Source organism: Trichechus manatus, unplaced genomic scaffold, assembly GCF_000243295.1.
Source record: "Trichechus manatus latirostris isolate Lorelei unplaced genomic scaffold, TriManLat1.0 scaffold00038, whole genome shotgun sequence".
Taxonomy (NCBI): Eukaryota; Metazoa; Chordata; class Mammalia; order Sirenia; family Trichechidae; genus Trichechus; species Trichechus manatus.
In genome coordinates this window covers 7,296,873-7,322,159 of record NW_004443974.1, presented here as the reverse complement: position 1 = coordinate 7,322,159, position 25,287 = coordinate 7,296,873, and the positions used below count along the sequence as shown (strand labels likewise).

The window sequence follows — 25,287 nt, the reverse complement described above, 5'->3', positions numbered from 1 at the left end:
CTGCTAACCTAAAGGTCGGCAGTTCGAATCCACGAGCCGCTGCTTGGAAACCCTGCGGAGCAGTTCTACTCTGTCCTATAGGGTCACTACGAGTTGGAATGGACTGGACGGCAACAGGTTTGTTTGTTGTTGTTTTAGGATCAGTTACTCCCTGAGAGCGTTTTGATTGCTAGAGTTTAGCAACTGCCTTTAAGAATTGGTTCAGATATTCCTTCATTCGGTAAATATTGTCTACTAAGTGCTAGGGGGCAGTGGTGGTTCAGTGGTAGAAGTCTCACCTGTGCAGGAGACTGGAAACCCTGGTGGCATAGTGGTTAAGAGCTATGGCTGCTAACCAAAAGGTCGGCAGTTGGAATCCACCAGGTGCTCCTTGGAAACTCTATGGGGCAGTTCTACTCCATCCTGTAGGCTCACTATGAGTCGGAATCGACTCCATGGCAACGAGTTTTTTGGGTTATGCGGGATACCTAGGTAAGAAACCAGGTCAGTGCACCTCATGTGCAGCCACCACTCTGTCACTGGAGCTTGTATGTTTTTACATTGCTGAACAGGTGTCAGCAGTTTCCAGACTAACCAGGACTGGAAAGAAAGGTCTGGCAATCTACTTCGAAAAATCAGTGAAAACGCTGCAGGTCACAACTGTCCTATCCTCAACCGATTGTGGGGGTAGCACAGAACTGGCAGCATTTCATTGTTGTGCTTGGGGCCACCATGAGTCGGGGGCCAACTTTAGGGCATCTAACAACAACAAAAGTACTAGACCTGAATATCTCCAATTAGATGGGACAAAATAATTTCTATATAGCTTTGACAAATGCAATAACGAAGGCAGGCAAAGGGATTACAGGCTCCCAAATGGGAGCCAACTAATTCAGGGGCAGTTCAGGAAGCCTCCAGGGATGGTATGATTTATGAACACGTTTTTGAAGTATAAGTGGGAGAACAGGGTATGTCAGAGGAAACAGCAGGTCCAAAGGTTCGGAGAGGCTGGGTTTGCCCGGGATGGGGGGCTGGGTGGGGGAGATCGGGCAGCGACAGAGTAGGAGTGGTGAAGCTAGATCCAGAGGGTAGGGCCAGATCCTGAAGGGGAACTAAACAAGCAAACTCCAATACAGATTTCTATGGTAGTCTCTCTCCTTCCCTCCACCACCTTTTAAATTGTAGATGGCCACAATAACGGGAAGCCCCGGCTTGTTATAATCCGTAAGGGCCTCCCAGGCGACCCGGCGCTGTATACTCTAGATCGATGCGCTGTACCCAATTCACATCTCATTTCCAACTAGGACGTCCGGGAGAACTTAACGAAGGAAAATGACTTGCGTCGCGAAACTGGGGCAGGGATAGGGCTCGCTGGAATTCGGGGAGCTGTCTGTCATTATAAGGACGGCGGGGCGAGGTAGAGTGAGTAAGGGAGAACGTCTAAAGATGTCCTTCCGGTGCGCCCAGATTGGACCGGTGAAGAATAAAACAGGTTGATACCGGATGTGTTTCCTCCCAGTCCAGCTTCCGGTTTGGGCCGCCGCAGCCGCGGAAGACTTCACTAGTTTTCTGAGTCCGTGAGTAAGCGCGAAGAAGACTGGCCAAGTGGGGAGGCGTGAGGAAGAGGAGGAGGGCAGCAGGGCGCGGTCCCGGGTGGCTAATCTGTTGCTTCGACCACTTGGCCGATAGGGCCTCCGCCCTGGCAGGCTTGGCTCGGGGAGACCTGTGTGCCGAACTGGACAGATCTTTGAGGCCACCTTGGTATCCGGTTTCAGTTCAACAGATGATCCTGAGCTCCGCCTGCTCTGCCAATCCTGTGCTAGATGTAGGACGTGCCAATCTGGCACCGTCTCATGTTGCTCTGGGATCAACAGACTCTGTGGGGAATATGGGAGGAGGAGTCACAGGAGTAGTATTTTATTTGGGCCTTAAAGGAGCCAAATCACTAACTGGAAAAAGGAATTAGAAGCGCGAGTCAAACATTATGTGCAAAGGTGTATTCGGATCTTTCCTGTGTGGGCAATGTTGAAAAATTCAATACTGAAGGAACTTCAAGTATGAAATAGAGAATAGTGGGAGATAAAACTATAAAGACGGCTTAGGGCCAGATCGTGAAGGATCTTGTATACTGGACTAAGGAGATTGGTTAGTCTGACCTGGGGATAGAGGAGAGCCATGGAAAAGTTAAAGCAGAAGGGCGAAATTAAAAAAGTTTTAACGGAAGTGAATTCTGGTTACAATCAGGAGAGCAGTTTGAAATATAGGAGTGTGTGCTGTCAGGGAGACCTGATGGAAGGCATTGCAATGCTTTAGGTGAAAAGAATGAGGACCTACAATAGTGGGGAGTGGGAACTTTGGAAATTACATTATGGAGATTACATTAAGGTGTCTGATTTGATTTGGGATACTATGTTAAATCTACTTTGTGGTGGTGGGTACTGCTTGTTATTGGGTATTCAAAATTTAGAAAATGTCCATATAAGGCACATAAAATTTATCAAGAGACAAACAATAGAAACTTAATTTTCTATGTGATATAATTATTCATTGTGATATAATTCAGTGCGATAAATGCTGTAGCAAATGTATGAAAAATGTGCTATGAGATCACAGAGAAATGCATTATAATTTTCTGAGTTTTAAGACAGTGGCATAGGGGTTCACTCTCAGCATCCAGATTAGAATTTGGTTTTTGGACTTTTGGGGTTGGTTTTTTTTTTACCATCACAGTAGAGGAAAGCATTCCCCATCCTTACATCAAAGTATGTGTTTTATTTTGCTTAGATTGTGACCATGGCTGCTGAGTCTGATGTTCTACACTTCCAGTTTGAACAGCAAGGAGATGTGGTCTTGCAGAAAATGAATCTTTTGAGACAGCAGAATTTGTTTTGTGATGTATCAATTTATATTAATGACACTGAATTTCAGGGGCACAAGGTGATTTTGGCTGCTTGCTCCACTTTCATGAGAGATCAGTTTTTACTTACCCAATCAAAACATATCAGAATCACCATCTTGCAGAGTGCAGAAGTTGGCAGAAAATTGTTGCTCTCTTGCTATACTGGAGCACTTGAAGTTAAAAGGAAAGAACTTTTGAAGTATTTGACTGCTGCTAGTTATCTTCAGATGGTTCACATTGTAGAAAAATGCACAGAAGCTCTGTCAAAGTATCTGGAAATTGATCTTTCTATGAAAAACAACAACCAGCATACTGACCTGTGCCAGTCCTCTAATCTAGATGTTAAGAATGAAGAAGAAAATTCAGATAAAGATTGTGAGATAATTGAAATTTCAGAAGATAGTCCTGTAAGCATGGATTTCCACATTAAAGAAGAAGAAAGCAATGCTTTACAGTCTACAGTAGAGAGCTTGACATCGGAAAGAAGAGAAATGAAGTCACCAGAGATGTCTACAGTAGATATAGGCTTTAAAGACAATGAAATTTGTATCCTTCATGTGGAATCAATCAGTACAGCTGGTGTAGAAAATGGGCAGTTTTCACAGCCTTGTACCTCTTCAAAAGCAAGCATGTATTTCTCTGAAACGCAGCATTCACTGATCAATTCTACAGTTGAGAATAGAGTGACAGAAATTCCTGGGAATCAAGGCCAGGGCATATTTTGTGAGAATACTGAAGGAAGTCATGGTACAGTGAATGAGATTCAGAATCTTGAGGAGAGTTATTCACTGAGACACCAGTGCCCCAGATGCCCTCGAGGCTTTCTTCATATTGAAAACTATCTGCGCCACCTTAAGATGCATAAACTTTTCTTGTGCTTACAATGCGGAAAAACATTTACACAGAAGAAAAATCTCAACCGCCACATTCGAGGGCATATGGGCATACGGCCTTTTCAGTGTACTGTGTGCTTGAAAACATTTACTGCCAAAAGCACCCTTCAGGACCACCTGAACATACACAGTGGGGATCGTCCATACAAATGCCACTGCTGTGACATGGATTTCAAGCACAAATCTGCCCTCAAAAAGCACTTAACCTCTGTCCATGGCAGAAGCAGTGGTGAAAAACTACCTAGGCCTGATCTCAAAAGGCAAAATCTACTGTAATTAGAATCACACACTTGCTACGTAAGCCTTTTAATATTCCTTTGACCAAGTCTTTCTGTAGAAATGCAGCATTTGTAATATTGCATTTCCCCCCTTGTCTTTAGGTCTTATTTTCGTCTGCCTATACATACTGGGAAACACTTGCGTCATAGTGGTTAAGAGCTGTGGCTGCTAACCAAAAGGTTGGCAGTTTGAATCCACCAGGTGCTTCTTGGAAACCCTATGGGGCAGTTCTGTTCTGTCCTATAGGGTTGCTGTGAGTCAGAACTGACTTGACAATGGGTTTGGTTTTTGGTTTGGTATACATGTTATTCTTTCGGAACTTCTAACAGTTCTAAGATTGTGGGAGGCATGAAGACGCTGATGAGGTTCTCTTTGGCCTCATGTGTTATTTATAAATCCCAGTGGTATAACTACAGAAATAGTGTTCCTCTCTTAAATATTCTTGATTCTAGTGACAGAAGGGGGTCCAACAGTATTTCCAGATTCTGATTTGGAGTCTCTAGATGATTGATTTAACTAAATGTAAAATTCAAAATCTTTAAGGAATCAGGATAACAGGAAGATAATCAATTTAAAATCACAACTATTATCGGTTACTAGTCACTTTTAAAAGCTGATAAAAGTAGTGTTTTTTGTTTTTTTTTTTTTACTTTTAACTAATTGCTCTTGGATTCTAAACTAAACAGAAAGGACCCTGTTGTTTAAACTGTAAAGGAACACAATTCAGATTCACTTGGGAGTAGCAGAATTTCCTTATACATGGACTAATATTCCTTAAAATAATTTTATTTCCTTGAGTTACAAGTATACATATTTTAGAAGTGGTGAATTGGGCCCAAGTTTCTTGATTTTATTTAATACAGTTGCATTGAATAATTTTGTGGCCAGTAAAATTATACTGTTGACATGAAGCTCTGAAAAATTACTTTTCTTAGAAATTCTAAATTTATCAGTGATGTGTTTTATTGTTTCCTTTTTATTTTAATTAACATGTAGTAAAATTTACCTCTTTTTGGTGTATAGTTCTGTGACTTTTAACAGAACAGTTCCAACACCCAGAAATATTCCCTCATGCTGCCCCTTTGTAGTCAACCCTTCCTTCTAACCCTAACCTCCGGCAACCAGTGATGAGTTCTCCGTTGTGATAATTTTGCGTTTTCCAGATGTTATATAAATGGAATTATAGCTGCTAACTGAAAGGTCGGCGGTTCCAACCACCACCTGCTCCGTGGGAGAAGGATGTGGCAGTTGGCTTCTGTAAAGATTTACAGCCTTGGAAACCCTATAGGGCAGTTCTACTTTGTCTTATAGGGTCGCTATGAGTATAGACTCAATGGCAATGGGTTGTTTTTTTTTTTGGTTTAACCTTTTGAGACTTTTTTTTTACCATTCATATTGTGTGTACCAATGGTTCCTTCCTTTTTTTATTATTACTTTTGAATCCGCATTATATGTTAATTTTCTAGCTATCACTGGATGAACAGTTTAAACATGAGTAGCTTATTAGTGGCCTCTTAAATTTTAGTTACAGTTTTTTTCATTTACATTGATGTGATTGTCATCTGTCACGTGTTGACAAAAAATCTCAACCGTCCCTAGAGTTTTATTCTCTATTTCCAGAAATGTGCCAAAAGCAAAACCATGATTGTATGGTTACCTCAGTGAGAGTAAAATTTCAGATTGTGTTATGAGCTGTTGCTGTCTAATATCCCTATCTACATATAATACAAAACTCTTTTTGTTGTTAGAACGAAGATTAAAATATACTGCAGGGAAAATCATATTCTCTAAACACAGGAATTACTTTCAGTAAAAAAGCCTGACATGGATACATCTTACTTGGAAGATGTTCTATTCCTTCTCTGCTTACCTCAATTTTATGTAGAATTTCTGCTATATTTAATTTCTATTGAAGCCCTGTCATATTTTCATATGTAATATACTTTGTACCATTTATAAGAATTTTACTGGTGAAAAATCATGTTGATTTTTATGAATGTTAAATATCCTTCTTGTGATACCTTTGTTAAAAATATACCCTGCATAGAATTTTAACTCTGGAGTAGACTTTAGAGAATCCAACTTTCATATTTTACAGATGAGAAAACTAACTTTATGACGCAGGTCGCTAGTTAGTGACATCAGGTCACTCTCCTTGAGTTTCTCTTAACTTCATATGTAAAGTAATAGTTTAGGTCTTGATAATTTCTACAGTTTTTTCCAGGTCTAAAAATCTATGATTTTATATTTAATTCTTGCCAAGTTCCTGAGAACAGAGAAGGGAGAAAAGCAAGAGAAGAGAGTTTTGGGTCTTTATGAAAATTGGTATTTGAGTACTCTATTGGAGACAGAATTATTCTAAAGTATATGATGTTTTTCTTCCACTGGAGAACATGATAGCTCGGTACTTAATTTTCTTTCCTATTTTACTTATGATTGGCCATTTGTAGGCATGGAAATCTGTCCCTTTCAGAAGTAGTTTACTTGTGATTGTTTTTCTTATTTTTGCTTCCTAGGATGAAATTTTTGGAGGGAGGGGTGTAGGTGGGAGGGAGAGGGCAAAATAAGAGTAATAAATGGTTTTTTAAGAAACTTGTATCTGCTATCTTGGATGTTTAAAACAATTCACCATTGAAACTATGTTTAAATTTTATGTGTGCCTTGTAAGATTGTTGTGAAATTTTTTTGTAATGCACTTTGAGACTTGTGTGTGGGGGAGGGTTGTGTTGTGAAAGTGATGGATGTTATTTATTATTATTTATTTCTGTTCAGTAGCACAGAGTGATCTCAAAACATTCCTAGAAGAGTGTCTGTTGGCATGATGTGTCTAAACAATTTCAGGAAAATGGAATCTTTTTTTAAAATGCAGGTATGGCAAACTATAGAATTTATTCATTTAAAATATTCTCTTTTGTCTACGTTTCTGATATTAAAGAAACTGCAAGATATGTTTGAGTTCAAGCCCTTCCTTTACTGCATTTATGTATAAAAGATCATGAAGAGGTAGTTGTTACATTGTTGTAAGAAAAACCTTCTTTCTTTGGATGTAATTATCATGTCTTTACATAAGAAATAATAAACTGGAGGTGGGAATAGAGGGCTTTGTGTTTTGTCTACTGTCTGAATTTTAAAGAAGGAAACAATTTCTCCTGGCTATTCATTTAATCAGGAGCCTAGTGGGGCAGTGGTTAAAGTGCTCAGCTGCTAACTGAAAGGTTGGCAGTTCAAACCCACCAGCCGCTCCAAGGGAGAAAGATGTGGCATTCTGCTTCAGTAAAGATTTACAGCCTTGGAAACCCTATGGGGTGGTTCTACTCCGTCCTGCAGGGTTGGTATGTGTTGGAATTGACTTGACGGCAACAGGTTTGGTTTTGGTAATCATCAACAAATATTTACTGAGTCTCTACAATAGGTACTTGTACTAAAAATTAGGTTTACAGACAAAAATCCGTGCTCTCATGGAACTTCTAGTGATGAGAGACAAACTAACAAGTAAAATCAGTGTATGTCAGATTTTGAAAATGAGTTTGTAGAAAACTAAAATGGGTAGAAAATGCCAGGGAAGGGGGAATAGGATTGTAATTTTTGATATGGCGGTCAAGCCACCTTTGAAAAATCCTATTACCAATTATGTATACACAGCACCCAGCACTGTCCAGTAGAATGGAAAACAGTAAATGAACCATTGTTGGGAACTTTTCTGGCATGATGAATTTCATAAAGAGCAGAGAATGAAAAGGATAATGCATGGGAAGAAAAATCTCTGACAGGGCTAATGAATCTTTTAAGAAAATAATATACTGAATTTTCCTGTCACAAACAGCAATGACCATATATATATATTTTTTGTTTTAAAGCTCACAGTTTATAAGCTACTTTTCCATTTGTCTTCTACTTTGTGGTAGGTTTACTTCTACCGATGCTTTTGTTGGACATCTGGTTTCACATTGGGAAGTGCCTTAAGTTTAATTACAATTCATAGCCATTTTCTTAACCTGTGTTCTTCAGTTTCTCAGTAGCAAAGAATACACAGTATCTACCTTTTAGGATTATTTTGTGGAGTAAATGAAACAAAATAGTAAAAATGAAATATTTCTTACCTAACACGACCTGGCACTTAGTAGTCATATGTGACTTCCTTATGTTAATTTCCTTATCCCTAGTCCCAGTTTTTTTCTTAATGTATGCCGTGAAAAAAATTCAACAAATATTGAGATATTAATGCCAGAATTTGTGCTTGGTTTTTGATCCCTGTTAGCTTTTGAGCTCAGTTTTCTCTTTAATAAGAGATAAGGTATGTGGAAGTGCCTGCCAAATAAATGCTTTCATTTTTATTTTAATTGGGAGATTTCCTAGCACTTACTTGGAGAGACCGAGAGATCTGATCAGCATTTAAGTGGGGAAGGGTAAAGTAGAATGAGGAGCCCTGGTGGGGCAGTGGCTAAAGCACTTGGCTGCTAACCATAAGGTCGGTTGAAACCCACCAGCAGCTCTGGAAGAGAAAGATGTGACAGTCGGCTTCCATAAAGATGTTACAGCTTTGGAAACCCTATGGGACAGTTCTACTCTGTTCTATAGGTTCGCTATGAGTTGGAATGAAGTTGGTGGCAATAGATTTTTTTTTTTTTTTTTGAAGTAGAATGGAACACAGATGTACCAGATTCTAATCAATGGATACCACGTTTTTCACGAGAGAAGTCAAGACACTTGCTCCTAGAACCAGTGTCAATCAGGCCGATTCCAGGACCCATGAATGTGCAGGGAGTTTCCCATCAACCACTTCGGCTTACCGAGTCCTTCTAACAGCGCGTCCCACAGTGCTCCGGGTCTCCCTCGACACGTGATCGGGGTGGCTAAGCTCCACCAGAGGGAAACTGAAGCGCAATTTTCGTGACCAACGGGGGGCTCTTCCACCTCCGCAACTCCCGGGCTTGCGTGATCTCGCGTGAGGTGGGGAGTATCTTCTCGCGAGAGCTAAGTCGGGATCCCTCCAGGTCCGCCTCGGTGGTGAGAAGGAGGAGGAGGCGGAGGGAGGAGGAGGAGGCCCCGTCGCGGCCTCCGCCGCCGCCAACGGGGCTGTCCCTGTAGCTCCCGATGGAGTTTGAGGTCTTGGAGCCGCCGCTGAGCTCTGCCCCGGCGAGACGAGGCGCTTCCGTCGCCGAGCCGCGCCGTCGCGGGGCTCCCGGGAGCGGCCCTTAGCGACCCCGCCCGGGCCCCCTCAGGTAGGGCGGGGGCGGGCACGATGCGGCTCGGGCCCCAGTCTGTATCCCAGGTCCCTGGCAGTCGGGAGGGAGAGTGGCTTCAGGCCGGGGCCTTGTGTACTGTCACTGCCGGTGCCACGATGGTCGGGAACTGAGGGCCGCACCTGACACCCGGACCCGGCCGGGAGTCCGGGGCCTGAGGAGGCCCCTCGCCCTGTCAGGGCTTTTTCGATGGCGGAGCAGACAGCGCAAATGGCCACCTCCCTTCGACACTGGCCAAGGGGACGCTTCTGACCCCTAAGGAACCCACCCAAGCAAAGGCCAGCTTTCTCCCTCCCTTTTCTACAGCAGTGAATAAGAGGGGCGTTTGGAGAAGGTTTTCAAAACCCAGTACTCTCCTCGCTTTTCATTTTTCTGCCCTGGAGCCTCCCGAGACCCCACTGCAGGGATGGTGGAGGCGATCTGAGTGGTAAATAGAGACCCCAGGCAAACAATGCCCAGGGAGGGCTTAACCTTCCAGGAGAGAGATAACCGGACCAGAGTGGTTGCACAGGGGATGTGACTAGGAGTAGTGGCATGAAACAGTCAGTGAATAATGCTATGGCTTTCTTCTTTCCCTCTTTTATTTTTCCTCCTTGCGGAAGCTTCTTGAGGAGACTTCCACCATCTTAGAAGATTGGTAGAAAGCATCTTTGTTTCTCGAGAAGCGGCTCCACTTTTCTCCGTGCTTAGCTTTTAGGAAGGGAGAAGATGAGGGTGGCTATTATTTTCATCCTTCGGTTTACAGAAGATGAGTTTAAGATACCCGCAGATAGAGCCATGACACCAGAATAGTCTCAAGTAATCACTGACATAAGTAGATCTAATTCCGTGATTTCCAGCCTGTTTTATTTTTCTTTTAACCACCTAGGTTCCCTTCTTTGAATTCCTACTGTGTATCTAGGTCCCTTCTTTTAATTCCTGCTGTCCCTTATCCCACTGTGAATACATCGACTTTTTATCCCAGATTGCTTATTTTAAGTAATCTTTTTTTTCCATTTTTGTGTTAGTCAAACTTGGAAGTTCCAAAACCTGAGAAAGCTAATATTAACACCAAATTGATATGATTTCACCCAGAAGCAGAGAAAATGTTTTAGCCTGTGCAGCCCCAGTATGATTAAATATACAAATTTAGTTGAGGCTTTTTGAACCTTTAAGAAAAGCTCATGGATTCTCCCATTATTGCCTTCTTTAATCTGTCTTAAAAGCTACAACACCACTGTTCACAACTCAGGTCCCTTCCTTATGTTGTTTACTTCTACACTCAACTCTTGAAGAGGGTGAAATAGAGTTCATTATACCTTGTTAAGAACCATTTTTCTGTATTGCCAATTTTGTTGCTTTAGGGATTCATGTTTTCCAAATTTTAAAGTTTGGAAAATTGCTAGAACAAAATGTTAGACATATTCCAGTCATGTTTAGAAAAAGTAGATGTTATAATTCAAACAGCTTTCTATTTTTTGAGGTTTTAATTGTAGTTGTGTTCATTAGTGGATCTTTAAGTTACTCTTGATCTGTTATTACTGTTGTGTTAACCTGACATGTTCATATGTTTTCATTAATTTGCTTTATGCTTTTGTAATTTGCTGTGTCTTCCAGTTTGAAAAAAATCAAAAGTTCCTTTTTTGGCAAAGCAGTTTTTTTTTTTTAACTCAGGTCTTTACATTCAAAAACAGAACTTCTACATTGTATGCAATACCTAAGATGCTAAATAGACTTATATCTAAAACCAAAAACCAAACCCATTGCTGTCGAGTTGATTGTGACCCATAGTGACTAACAATGTCATCATAAGTACTTGCTTATCATTTTGGTTAGACTGGGTTGAAGTTTCACTTTCTGGCGATGGAAAAAGGAAGCATGTGGTAAAATAAAGCTAGCTGAAATTAAAAATAAGTTGATGCTTTGCATCCAGTCTCATGAATGTTGTAAGTTGCATCTTTATGGTTATTAGGGTTTTCTAGTTCTATGAAAGTCTTTTTAATTGTGACTTTCACCTAAACTTCTTAATGAAAGTTGCTTTTGAGTATTACTTAATACTTTTAAGTGCTGTAGAGCTGTACTATCCAATACTAGCCACTAGCTACATGTGGCAGCTGAGCACTTGAAATGTGGCTAATATGAATTGAGATGTTCTGTAAGTGTAAAATACCTATCAGATTTCAAACACTTAGTATCAAAAGATTTAAAATATCAATAATTTTTTTATACTGATTACATGTTGAAATGATATTTTGGACAAACTGGGTTAAATGAAATAAAATTAATTTCACTTAAAGTTTCCTTTTTCCTTTTTTAATGTAACTCCTAGAAAATTTAGAATTACATATGTGGCTTACATTATATTTCTGTTGGATAGTGCTATTCTAGAGCATCACTACCCTCCCTAGAACTAAATTATTTGAATAAAAGTAGACCCATGAAAACCAAAAACCTCATGATAGAGTGTCCTCTTAAAATCAGAATAATCAAAAGGCTAAGGACATTTTAGTAATACAAAGGATAAAGGTATCCAGAAGCCATTATTTGATAGGGAGAAATGAGTAATTAGATGCTGTCTTCAAAATACTTGTAAGTACTTTTCAAGCTTAGTCATCACTAAAGAAGCAAAATTGCGTTGTTTATATTAGTTAAAATAGAAATCCCATTATGCCATATTAGAAGGTATTGAAAGTTAAATCTCATACTTATTTAAAAATTAAATTCACAGTATAATCCATCACATAAATAAAAGACAAGACCACATGATGTTATCAATCGATGCAGAAAAGGCATTTGACAAAGTCCAACACCCATTCGTGATAAAAACTCTCAACAAAATAGGAATAGAAGGGAACTTCCTCAATATAATTAAGGGCATTTATACAAAGCCAACAGCCGACATCATCCTAAATGGAGAGATTTGGGAAGCATTGCCCTTGAGAACAGGAACCAGACAAGAGTGCCCTTTATCACCCCTGTTTTCAACATTGTGCTGGAGATCCTAGCCAGAGCAGTTAGGCTAGAAAAAGAAATAGAGCATCCAGATTGGTAGGGCAGAAGTCAAAGTATCTCTATTTGCAGATGATATGATCTTATACACAGAAAACCCCAAAGAATCCGTAAGAAAACTACGGAACTAATAGAAGATTTCAGCAAAGTTTCAGGATACAGGATAAACATACAAAAATAAGTTGGATTTTTCTACACCAATGAAGAGAACTTCGAAGAGGAAATCACCAAATCAATACCATTTACAGTAGCCCCCAAGAAGATAAAATACTTAGGAAGAAATCTAACCAGAGATGTAAAAGACGTATACAATGAAAACTACGAGACGTTACTGCAAGAAACCAAAAGAGATGTGCTTAAGTGGAAAAACATACCTTGCTCACGGACAGAAGACTCAACATAAATTCATCTACCTATGAGCAGCTGATATTTGACAAAGGCCCAAAGTCCGTTAATTGGGGGGAAAAAAGTCTCTTTAACAAATGGTGCTGGCATAACTGAATATCAGTCTGCAAAAAACTGAAACAAGACCCATACCTCACACCATGCACAGAAACTAACTTAGAATGGATCAGAGACTTAAATATGAAATCAAAAACGATAAAGATGATGGAAGAAAAAATACGGACAACGTGAGGAGCCCTAATACATGGCATGAACACAGTACGAACCATAAGTAACAGTGCAGAAGCTCCAGAAGAGAGACTAGATAAATGGAAGGTCCTAAAAATCAAACATTTATACTCATCAGAAGACTTCACCGAAAGAGTAAAAAGACAACCTACAGACTGGGAAAAAACTTTTGGCTACAACAAATCCGATCAGCGTTTAATCTCTAAAATCTACAAGATACTGCAAAACCTCAACAACAAAAAGACAAATAATCCAGTTAAACAGTGGGCAAAGGATATGAACAGGCACTTCACCAAAGAAGATATTCAGACGGCTAACAGACACATGAAGAAATGCTCATGATCATTAGCCATTAGAGAAATGCAGATCAAAACTACAATGAGATATCATCTCACCCCAACAAGGCTAGCATTAATCCAAAAAACACAGAATAATAAATGCTGGAGAGGTTGTGGAGAGACTGGAACACTTATACACTGTTGGTAGGAGTGTAAAATGGTACAACCACTTTGGAAATCGATTTGGCGCCTCCTTAAAAAGCTAGAAATAGAAGTACCATACGATCCAGCTATCTTGCTCCTTGGAATATATCCTAGAGAAAGAAGAGCCATCACACGAGTAGATATATGCACACTCATGTTCATTGCAGCACTGTTCACAATAGCAAAAGATGGAAACAACCTAGGTGCCCATCAGCAGACGAATGGATAAACAAATTACGGTATAACCACACAATGGAATTCTACGCAACAATAAAGAACAGAGATGAAGGCGAGAAATATAACATGGAGGAATTTGGAGGGCGTTATGTTGATTGAATTTAGTCTGTCACAGAAGTACAAATATTGTATGAGACCACTATTATAAGAATTCAAGGAAAGGTTTAAACACAGAAGAAAACATTCTTTGATGGTTACGACGGTGGGGAGGGAGGGTGAGGGTTATTCACTAACTAGATAGCAGACAAGTATTATCTTAGGTGAAGGGAGGGACAACACACACTACAGGGGAAATCAGCACAACTGGACTAAACCAAAGCTAAGAAGTTTCCTGAATACAGTCAAACACTTTGAGGGACGGAGTAGCAAGGGTAGGGATCTGGGGACCATGCTTTCGGGGAACATCTAGGTCAATTGGTGTAACAGAGCTTATTAAGAAAGTGTTCTGCATCCTACTTTGGTGAGTGGCGTCTTGGGTCTTAAAAGTTTGCAAGCGGCCATCTAAGATGCATCAGTTGGTCCCAACCACCTGGAGTAAAGGATAATGAAGAACACCAAAGGCACAAGGAAAGTATTAACCCAAGAGACAGAAAGGGCCACATAAAGCAGAGACCTGAGACCTGTAGAACTAGATGGTGCCCGGCTACCACCAATGACTGCCCTGACAGGGAACACAACAGAGAGTCCCTGATGTAGCAAGAGAAAGGTGGGGTGCAGAACTCAAATTCTAGTAAGAAGACCAGACTTAATGGTCTGAATGAGACTGGAGGAACCCCGGAAAGCATGGCCCCTGGATTCTCTTATCAGTCTAGAACTAAATCAGTTTCTGAGGCCAACTTCAGACACGGATTGGACTGGACCGTGGGACATAAAGTGATACTCATGAGGAGTGTGCATCTTAGCTCAAGTAGATACAAGAGACTAAACGGGCAGCTTCTGTCTGGAGGTGAGATGGGAAGACAGGGTTAGGAGCTGGTTGAATAGACATGGGGAATTGGATGGAAAGGAGGAGCGTGCTTTCACAGTATGGGGAGAGCAATTAGGGTCACATAACAATGTATGTATAAATTTTTGTATGGGAGACTAACTTGAAATGTAAACTTCATTTAAACTATAACAATTAAAAAAAAAAACTAAATTCCACACCATAGTGGATTTAATAATTAAAACTTGTGTCATATATGTTCCCTGATTACAGTGAAGTCACATGTAGTAGGAGCCTTTACAATTGGTGATTCAATTCTTTTTCTTTAATGCTTATGATACAGTTTGGACACTTGAATTTTAGAGCTTACAGTTTCTTTTTATTTATTTTTTGGCTTAAAGCTTAAATTCTACCTAATACAAGAACCTGTTGCCCATGAGTCAATTCTGACTCATAGTGACCCCATAGGGCAGAGAAGAACTGCCCCATAGGGTTTCCAAGGCTATAATCTTTATGGGAGCGTACTGCCACGTCTTTCTTCCCTTGAGTGGCTGGTAGGTTCAAACCACTGACCTTTCAGTTAGCAGCCAAGCACTTAACCACTGTGCCACCGGGGCTTCTAAATTCCACCAGCTATGCTTTAAATATAATTTTAAGTTGAAAAATAATTATTTTTAAGGTTTCTAAATTGAGAATTACTGTTACTGTCCATTTCAGTCCCTTAAATTCCTTACATGGGTGAACTGGAATGAAAATTGTTTTAATTAATGTATCTGAGTCCTAAGCTTAATACAGTGTTCACATCTTTATAAAGAGAATTGTAAAATACTGTATTTTTCTTCGTATACAACAGTGAAAAAGGCAGAAACTTTATTCTGGCATTTTAAAATCAGGTGCCATAGCCCTGAACTGGCTGCATAGTATAGTGCACAAATAACAGAAAATGAAATTGCTTGTGTTTATGCAATTTGCTGTTAATAAAGCAGTTTATAATTTGCATCATATGTAAGTGTGTTATTCTTCCTATTTTATGATTTAGCATTCATAGCAAGGGAACTTAGAGCCTGAAAAATTTCTTAAGTAAAAGTTTAAGGTCTTATCTCTAATTTAGTGTTTCTTATTCTTATCCTTATTCTAAGCTGAATGCTTCATTATTAACTATAAACTTTTTTGTTAGTAATTTAGACTTCGTAGACTCAAATAAGTTGCTATATAATGTATTATTATAAATCTAGATTCTGGATTTACAAATGGATATATCTTAGCTGTCCTTGGTTCGTTTAGATGCTTTTTTTTTAAATAAATTAGAAGGACAACAGGATTTTTATCCTTTTTGAGAGTTACAAAAATATTTTCTAGTAAAAATTTACAGAGTGCATTTTTAAATAAATGAGTGTCTAATTTTGTCATCACTAGTTAAACTAGTTAACAGAACTATAACCTTCTTTCATGTTTTAGATAAAGTCTTATTTTCATTTGTCTATGTAATTGAGGAATCTAGAGTTTATTATTAAAGGTAGCAAAGAAAAGCATTTAAAAATATTCAAAAGTCCTTATATCTCATCGTATAAGGAAAGAAAATTTGACAGTTTCTTTTTTATATTTGATAGGTGTTCAATTTCTGATAGAAATTAAACTTCTAGGCATTAATTGTATTAAAACTTCTGATGTTTTTATACCTAAAAACATGGGATAACACAAAACTATGAAGTATATTCTGGAATAGTTTGAAACACTTCAGCACTGTATAGTAAGTGAAAATATGATAGATTTAGAACTTCCGTGGGTTCAACCCCCTCCCCCCGCCCCCTCCAGTTTACTTTAATGTAAAGCATTTTGAGATGATCTTGGAAAACTAAATAAGGAAAGCATGTTTGCTGCTAGTCTCTTCTTACACAGTGGCCTGTGATATACCCTAGCCCACTAAATTAGCATTTCCAAATAGGTGCCATCGTGAAAAAATACATGCAATGTCTTGTTTTGAGAAGTATTTTATTTGTTTGAGTTACTAACTAAATTAGGGGTGTCAGTAGTAGATTTAAGATAAAATTCATTGTTCCTGAAAAGCCTTTTCCTTGTAGTATTCTACAACCTAGAAAAGTGAACATTAAAGGGGTAGAGAAATCTGGACAAAAGGAAATGAGAAACCCAGGGCAGAGATGGGGAGAGTGGTGACACAATGTGGGCAATGCAGCCAATGTTGTGGAATACTTTATGTACAGACTATTGAATGTGAAACTACTTTGCTCTATAAACTTTCACCTAAAGCATAGTTAAAAAAAAAAATTTTTTTTTAAGTGAACACTAAAAATGTTAAGTAGTTGCAGGGAGTGATGTGTTTACCTGCTTAATGCTCATCTCTAAAGTTGGAAGCAAACTGACTGGTTTTTAGATTGATGATATTGACAGATGTGGCAGTGTGAATGTGGAAGGTGTAAAATGGAATAAATTATAACTTGCAAGATTTGGCTAGTTTAAAAATAATGATATTAGGTATTTTGCATTAGAGCTGTTTGAGAAAAATTGGTATAGGATGCTTTTTACTTAGCATTTCATTTTTATCAAGATACTTTTTAATATCTTAGTTTTTGTGAACATAAAAGCATAATAAAGGCTAACAGAATTCTTGGTTTTGATGCTGAGTTAATTGGAAATGCTTTCAATTATATACTTTTTTCTTCTGAATCTGACTACATTTTTAAATATCAAATTTCTGTGCAACTAATATAATTTGGTTTGTAAATAGTTCTATGAACAAAGTACCGGCTGTTTAATTCCTCTAAATACCTAGTTTTTATGTTCACCAGAGAACTTTTTGTCTGACTTTTTGCAAGTTTTGAATTGGAAGAGATGGAGATTTATGAAATGTATTCTAGTTAAATAAGAATTTTAAATTAGAAGGCAACATAATCTTGATAATGTATCTCAAGCACAGCCACCACTGGTCTATCAGCAAAGGCTTGCGTGTTGTCATGATGCCAAACAAGTTTCAGTGGAGCGTTCAGACCAGGACAGACTAGGAAGAAAAGCCTGGCAATCTACTTTGAAAAAACAACCAGTAAAAACTTTGTGGATCACAGTGGTTCGATCCTGTTGCGCATGGGGTCCCTGTGAGTCAGGAGCTAACTTGATGGCAGCTAACAACAGCAGTCTTGATACTAAGTCTTTTATTTTACCAAAAAATGTGATACAAATATTTCAGTCTTAGAAATAGGAAAAGAAGAAACTCACTCAGGCATTTTCCCATGTGTTTTTCCAGTTTTTAATCATGTGCATATGTAATTTTTCTCAAAGTATAATCATACATATATAGAAATTTATATTTTGCTTTTTTATCTCCTTAGAATGATAAGAATGTTTTATTTTTCTATAGCTTCCTCATTGGGCCTCACAGTTCTTAGTAATACATATCAATTGCTAACTAATAAAGTTTTGTTAAGAGAATTATAGTGAACCACATTCACGATTTTTAATACATGACAATAGCAACTCGAAAGATTAGATAGGAACCTTAGGGGGCAGTGAGTTTATCTTAATGAGGGAGGAACAGTTCAGAAAAGGAGGGTGAGAATGGTTGCACAACTTGAAGAATGTAATCAATGTCACTGAATCGTACATGTAGAAACTGTTGAATTGTATGTTTTTCTATGTATATTCTCAGCAACGACAAAATAAATAAAAATTTTCAAATAAATTTTTAATACAATATGGATGTGAGTAATTAAAATCTTTCTTTGTTTTGCTTTGGCACTGTATTTTGTGGTCAGCATCATTCTTTCCTGAATTGATTTTTTTCACTTTTTAGCATTTGAGAACAAAAACTCTGTGATACTCTTCTCTTATACATTGATTTTCAGTATCTCAATTAGTTAGCATCTTGTCAGGTTCTGACTAGTGATTTCCTCCTTAATGAAGCTGTCTAGTTGAACATACCCTTAACTGACTTGGTTTTTCAGGTGGCAAGGCTGTTTCTTCACACTTGCCTCACTATGGTATTGTTCATCTCTAATAGTTCCCAAAGTTCACTAACTCGTGTTGTTGTTAGGTGCTTTTGAGTTGGTTCCGACTCATAGTGACCCTATAGGACAGAGTAGGACTGCCCCATAGGTTTCCAAGGAGCAGCTGGTGGATTTGAACTGCCGACCTTTTGGTTAGCAGCCGAGCTCTTAACCGCTATGCCACCAGGGCGTTTCACTAACTCTTAGGCTATATTTTAATGTGCTTTGGGGTAGTAGTTATCTCAGGGGAACACTTGAAAAAAAAAGTCAGCTGTACAAAGTAGTTTGTGTTCCTACAACCGGAATGTGAGAAGTTAATCTATTTATTTGATATGATTATTAGGACAAATACTTTTTGATGAAAGCTTTGATGACTGTTATGTGAGCAATCAATGTAAATATAGGGTTTAGTTGAAAGAAACACGTAATAGGTATTGTTTCTGGACAAAGGTTCAGAAATTTAATTCAGCTAATAGATTAAAAATACATTCAAAGAATTTAAATTATTCAGACCTGCTTTAGGTTCTAAAACAGTTAACAATGAAATGTTATTGATGAATATATGATTAATTCTTACTTTTGTCCATTTCCAGCTTACCAAACACTACACAGCAAAATAATGATCTGCTAGACTGCTAACTGGAGCATCCAGCTTCCACAATGCCTGTACAGGCAGCTCAATGGACAGAATTTCTGTCCTGTCCAATCTGCTATAATGAATTTGATGAGAATGTGCACAAACCCATCAGTTTAGGTTGTTCACACACTGTTTGCAAGACCTGCTTGAATAAACTTCACCGAAAAGCTTGTCCTTTTGACCAGACTGCCATCAACACAGACATTGATGTGCTTCCTGTCAATTTTGCACTTCTCCAGTTAGTTGGAGCCCAGGTAAGTTTTCAAGATTTTACTAATCTGGTATGTGTAATAATTACTGAACTTTGTTCATTAAGGGATGCAAACGATGTTTAGTGATATTTGTAAAATAAAAATATCAGTGTATTTTATTTTCATGAATGTATTCTGCAGAAGATTTTTTTTAGATAATGTTATTAATCATTACACAAAACCGTAAATTCCCCTTATAGTTCTGTGTTTTTTTGTGTGTGTTCAACCTTCTGATCAGTTTATGTTTATAAGTGATTTTTGTAGATAAGGAACATTTTTTTTTTTTAATATTTTATTGTACTTCAGGTGAAGGCTTACAGAACAGATAGTTTCTCATGTAACAGTAACACACATGCTGTTTTATGACATTGGTTAACAACCCCACAACATTTTAACCCTCTAAATTCTCAACTTTTTTTTTTTTTTGGTGAAAATACACATAGCCAAAGATATGCCATTTCAAAAATTTTTTTTACATACACATTTAAGTGACATTGACTACGCTCTTCTAATTGTGCTGTTATTCTCACTTAAGATGAAGGCTTACAGGACAAAATAGTCTCCCATTTAACAGTTACTACAGATGTTGCCTTATGACGATGGTTAACAATCTCACAACACATCAACAATAAGATAAGGAACATTTTTATATAAGCATACATAAATATTCATTAGGTGATATGAAAAGAAATGTAATCAAAATTTTGGCCAATTTCAACCAACTGAAACCCTCAGTTGAAGGTGTTTTGTTTTTAACTTGACTTTTATAGTAATCTTGTAAATGAGAAAATAAGATCTATTTAGGATCTGTGTATAGAAAACCATTTGCTAGAGTATCAGTTAAAAATGCTGCACAGTTTCTTATGCTCAGGTGCTGTAAAATGAATATTACATGTTTATAATTATTTTACTGAATCAGAGGAGGACCTTAGATTTATAACCTGCGTTTAATTCAGACCTACTTTGTGCATCTATTATTACTAATTCTTACCATAGCTCTTTAGGTAGTTATCCCCATTTTACAGGTGAGGAAGAAGATGAAATTCTGTTCATCATGTACTACATATTAAAGTAAGAAAGTAAGGATTTTTCTGATTAATCACTTAGTAGAAAATTCAGTGGGCTAAAATACTTCATTCCCATAGTATCTTGGCATTTAAAGTTTTTCTTTTAAAACAAAATTTCTTTTCAAGGTTTATAATCAAATTAGACACTCAAATCAGCGTACATCTATAATAGTGTGTCGTGTTATTAACAGGATTTTCTTAGAGGTGCATAAAATAATGATATCTCTTGCAAATTGTGGCATTTTAGATCTAATAAAATACTATAGACTTTTTGTAATATTAGCTACCATTTACCATGTCCTATAGGTCAGGTGGAGCCCCGGTGTTGCAGTGGTTAAGAGCTTGGCTGCTAACCAGAAGGTTGGCAGTTTGAAATCCACCAGCTAGCTGCTCCTTGGAAACCCTATGGGGCAATTCTGCTCCGTCCTAAAGGGTTGCTATGAGTCAGAATTGATGGTGGCAAGGGGTTTGGGGTTTTTTCAGTTTACAGGTAAGGTAACACACTGATTCAGCTCACAGCCGCTAACCAAAAGGTCAGTGGTTTGAACCTACCATCTGCTCCACTGGAGAAAGATGTGGCAATCTGCTTCCATAAAAACCCATGGGACATTTCTACTCTTTCCTCTAGGGTCACTGTGTGTCAGAATTGACTCAGTGGCACTGGGTTTGGTTTGGTTTTATAGGTCAGATATTGTGTCATGCCCTTTATAAATGTTATCACAATTGGTCTTTAAAATTGTCTATAGGTCTATACCATGTGGCTTTTATTACCTCTTTTTCTCCATCTCTTTACAACTGCCCTTCTTATTCTGCTTAAGCCACAGTGGCCTTCTAACCGGTTTTCAATTAGGCTGGCATGTTCCCTCCTTAGGGCTTTTGTAGTGACTGTTACCTCTGCCAGGAATGCTCATTCCCCCTCAGCTTTCAAGTCTTTATTCAAATGTCACAGTTTTCAAGGAGGCCTATCCTGACCACCCCAGTTAAAATTGCAACCCGTTTTCAGCATTCCCAATTCCCCTTATCCTTATTGTATAATTTTTACTGATCACCTTTGAACATATTCTATGAAATACTTGCTTATTATGTTTGTTATTTATTGGCTGCCTCTCCGTGTCTCCACTAGAATGTAAGTTCCACAAGGGTAAGAAATTTTGTCTCTTTTGTTTACCGATATACCCATAACACCTAAAATTGTACCTGGTACATGGTAAGCATTCTGTGAATATCCATTGAATTAAATTGAGTTTTTATATTAGCTCTATGAAATAAGAATTTTCATCTTCATTTTTGAGCAGTTAAATAAGTTACTCAAGATCACTCATAGAAATGGCCGAGCTGCAATTTATAACTCAAGTTTTGACCTTTGATTCAGAACATTGGAGGACAGACTATAAACTATAAACGATAAATATAATAAGTAAATAATAGGTAGTAAGACGGTGTTAAATGCTATTGGGAAAAAACCCTGCCTCTTTTCCCCCTACTTTTTATTTTGAAATATTTTTAGGCTTAAAAAAAGTTGCAAAAATAGTACACAGAGAACCTGTGTAACTTTTCCTCAGCTTCCCCTGATGTTAATATCTTTCATAGTCACAGCATGGTTATCAACCCAAGAAATTAGCATTTATGCAATACTATTTAACTACTTACATTTTTCCTCCTTTATTAATTCACCCAGTCTTTGCTATTAAGTGTAATGTTCTTGGAAAATAGGCTAGGTATTTGGTTTTAATTGTACTTAAATGGCTTTGATCCATTATCTCCATATTATAATTTTATACTCATTAAGATTACCATCAAGTTTATAAGCAATAGTTGGCGTAGGCTGGATGAATGTATTTCTGCAATTTTTATTTTTTATAGGTACCAGATCATCAGTCAATAAAGTTGAGTAATCTAGGTGAGAATAAACACTATGAAATTGCAAAGAAATGTGTTGAAGATTTGGCACTCTACTTAAAACCACTAAGTGGAGGAAAAGGTAAGTTCATAAAAAGTGTTTTTAGTGATGAGTAGGACTTGATAATTTACATACTTAGGAAGATTTGATGTTGATGCCCTATTAAATGATACAGGTTTTGGAAAATGAGTTTGCTTGAGAGAGATCTTGGAAAAACTTTTGAGTGAGAACATTAGATTGTACTATTTTCTGAAAATAATCAATGTTATTAATTTAAGAATGCATCAGATACTACAGGTTGAGAGTTATACAATGTTTTTATCTGTTGATTAAGCTAATAGTGCTGTAGCAGAATATTAGTTTTGGTAAGTTCTATTAAGACAACTTCTTTTATACTTTTATTAATTTAGTCATCCATTAAAACCTTATTGAGCACTTAGTGGTTAGAGTCACTGCCTTCATGGAGCCCAAAATATACTGAGGGAGATGGGCATATAAATATAGTAAATTATTTTCAGTGCTGTGACGGAGTAGAACTTTTACTTTCTTCATCACTGCATAGCCAATGATTAGCACATTGTAGGTATAGTAAATACTTGTTGAAAGAGTGAAGCAATCAGGTATTTGTACCTGCTGTGTGCTTTGCACCATTGGATATTTTTGACATAATGTTTTCTCTGCGAAACTTCCCTTAACCACCACATCATTCATTTGTATCTTTAGAGCGTGGACTAATTGCCAGGTACTATTCTGGTGCTTGGGATACATCAGTAAACCAAACAGACAAAAGTATCTGCTCAATGCACTTATATTTTAGTAAAGGGAGAAACAATAAAACAGTAAGCATAATACAAAAGGAAAGTATATTATAAATAATAATTTCTGTGTGAAAAACACAATGCGGTTAGAAGAATCAGAAACGTCAGAAGGAGAGGAGAATGGTGCGTTGTAATTTTATTTTTTTTATTGTACTTCAGATAAAGGTTTACGGAACATAGTTTCTCATTAAATGGTACACATATTGTTTTATGACATTGGTTATACAACCTCACGACATGTCAACACTCTCCCTTCTCAACCTTGGGTTCCCTATTACCAGTTTTCCTGTCCCCTCCTGCCTTCTAGTCCTTGTCCCTGGGCTGTTGTGCCCCATTAGTCACGTTTTGTTTTATGGGTCTGTCTAATCTTTGGCTGAAGGATAAACCTCAGGAGTGACTTCATTACTGAGTTGAACGGGTGTCCGGGGGGTGTTGTAATTTTAGATAGGGTAGAGACATCATTAAGATGGTGATTTTTGAGCAATGATTTGAAAGAGATGAGGTAGTTAGCCTTGTAATTTCCTTGGAAAAGAGTATTTCAGGCAGAGGAAATAGCCAGTGCAAAGTCCCCTAGGCATGCCTGATATCGTCAAAGAACAGGAGGAGAGTTTGCCTGGAGGAGTATGATTGAGGGGGAGAGTAGTATGAGATGAGATAAAATGAGAGGAAATAGTGTGGACTTACAGGCCATTTAAAGACGTGAGCTTTTACTTTGAGTGAAATCGGGGAGTCATTGCAGGGTTTTGAGCAGAGGAGTCACATGATCTGACTAATATTTTTAAAGGATCATTGGCTGCTTTGTGGGGAATTCATGGCAGACGATAGCAGCAGGGTGATAGATTAAGAAGCTTTTGGGACAAGGTTAGTAGCAATGGAGGTGGTGAGAAGTGGTTAGTATGGATATATTTTGAAGCCAAGAGGATTTCCTAAATGCTTGGATGTGGGGTATGACAGTAAGAGCAGAGTCAAGTATGATTGAGCACTTGAAAAGAGGGGTTTACATCAGCTGAGACAGGGAATACTGCAGGTAGATCAGGTTTAGGTAGGAAGATCTAAAGTTTAACTTTGGTCATGTTAAGTTTGAGATGTCTAATATACTTGAATGCTATCAAGTGACCAGTTGGATATTTCATAGTGTTCTGTGTTACGGGATGAGGATTAAGAGCTGTAACTTTGGGAGTCATTGGCATAAAGATGGTATTTAAGAAAATGAGAATAGATGAGATTATCTAATTGAGTGTAGATCGAGAAGAGAACAAGGACTGGGTCCTGAGATCTTTTAACATTAAGAGGTCAGGGAGAAAAGATGAAAATAGAAAGAAGACTAGAAGAAAAGAAAAGAAGAAGGAAGGAAGAAAACAAAGTGAATGGGTGTTCTGGAAGCCAGCTAAGTGTTTAAAGGAGTGATCAGCTATAGTGAATGCTGTTGAAAGGCCAGGTAAGATAACTGGAAAGCAACGGTTAGTTTTAGCAAAGTAGAGTTAATTGTTGTCTTGACAAGTGACAGTGGCAAAAACCTGATTGAAATAGATTTTAGAGACTGTGAAGCAAGAAATCAGAGACAGTGAATATAGACAACTCTTCAGGATTGGCTAGAAAAGGGAGAAAGGTAATGGGGCAGAACTGACAGGGGAAGAGAGATCAATTAAAGTATTTATTTTTTAAGATGGATGCTTGTTCTTACTGATTGTTGATGCAGTTGGTCAACTAGAGAGGGAAAATTGGTGATATTGGAGAATTGCTGAAGCAAAATCATTGAATAGCTAAACAGAAATAGAATCTAAGAGCTTACCATTAGCAGTACTCTAAATATCTTGTGTACAATGATTACTTTCAGGTTAAACTTTTAATTCACTTTATTTTATATTTACCTTCAATCGTTCAGTAAAGATGAAGTACAAACTATATATAAATTCCAAGTACTGCCTTTTGGGGGTCATGTACAACCCAGAGAACAGGATACCTAATAAAATCTGAAGTAATTAAAATGGTTCCTTATTATCACAGAGTAGTAATAAATAGGCAGTATACTCCTTGCTGGAAAAATGAAAGTCCCTT

General features: G+C 37.9%; 2 protein-coding genes across 15 annotated transcripts in view; both read left to right on the top strand.

Moving 5' to 3' along the window:
• Window positions 1-60: 60 nt before the first annotated feature.
• ZBTB6 (zinc finger and BTB domain containing 6) lies at window positions 61-19,278 on the top strand. 6 transcript variants are annotated; one of them, XM_023730697.1, is made up of 3 exons: window positions 1,758-1,804; window positions 2,764-4,068; window positions 19,150-19,278. In XM_023730697.1, the coding sequence occupies exons 1-2, from the start codon at window positions 1,763-1,765 to the stop codon at window positions 4,045-4,047; spliced, it is 1,326 nt and encodes a 441-aa protein (XP_023586465.1). In that variant the 5' UTR covers window positions 1,758-1,762; the 3' UTR covers window positions 4,048-4,068; window positions 19,150-19,278. The 6 variants fall into 6 exon arrangements, with proteins under 6 accessions (XP_023586468.1, XP_023586466.1, XP_023586467.1 ...); XM_004375642.2 differs by lacking the exon at window positions 19,150-19,278 and adding an exon at window positions 6,823-7,296; XM_023730700.1 differs by lacking the exons at window positions 1,758-1,804; window positions 19,150-19,278 and adding an exon at window positions 61-117 and having other exon boundaries at window positions 2,764-7,296.
• RC3H2 (ring finger and CCCH-type domains 2) overlaps window positions 19,217-25,287 on the top strand; it is a 44,309-nt gene continuing 38,238 nt past the window's right edge. For all 9 annotated transcript variants that reach the window (XR_002823989.1, XR_002823990.1, XR_002823988.1 and 6 more), the window contains exons 1-2: window positions 19,217-19,447; window positions 22,375-22,492. Coding sequence is in view for 5 of the 9 variants with exons in the window: in XM_023730691.1 (XP_023586459.1) it covers window positions 19,217-19,447; window positions 22,375-22,492 (349 nt within the window). In the remaining 4 variants the exon portion in view is untranslated. The remainder of the gene's footprint in view (window positions 19,448-22,374; window positions 22,493-25,287) is intronic.

Coding starts and splice junctions, on each gene's coding strand:
- ZBTB6 (XM_023730697.1), top strand. CDS start 1,763: ATGATCCTGAGCTCCGCCTGCTCTGCCAATCCTGTGCTAGAT. Junction 1,805..2,763: donor CTGCCAATCCTGTGCTAGAT/GTAGGACGTGCC, acceptor TATTTTGCTTAG/ATTGTGACCATGGCTGCTGA.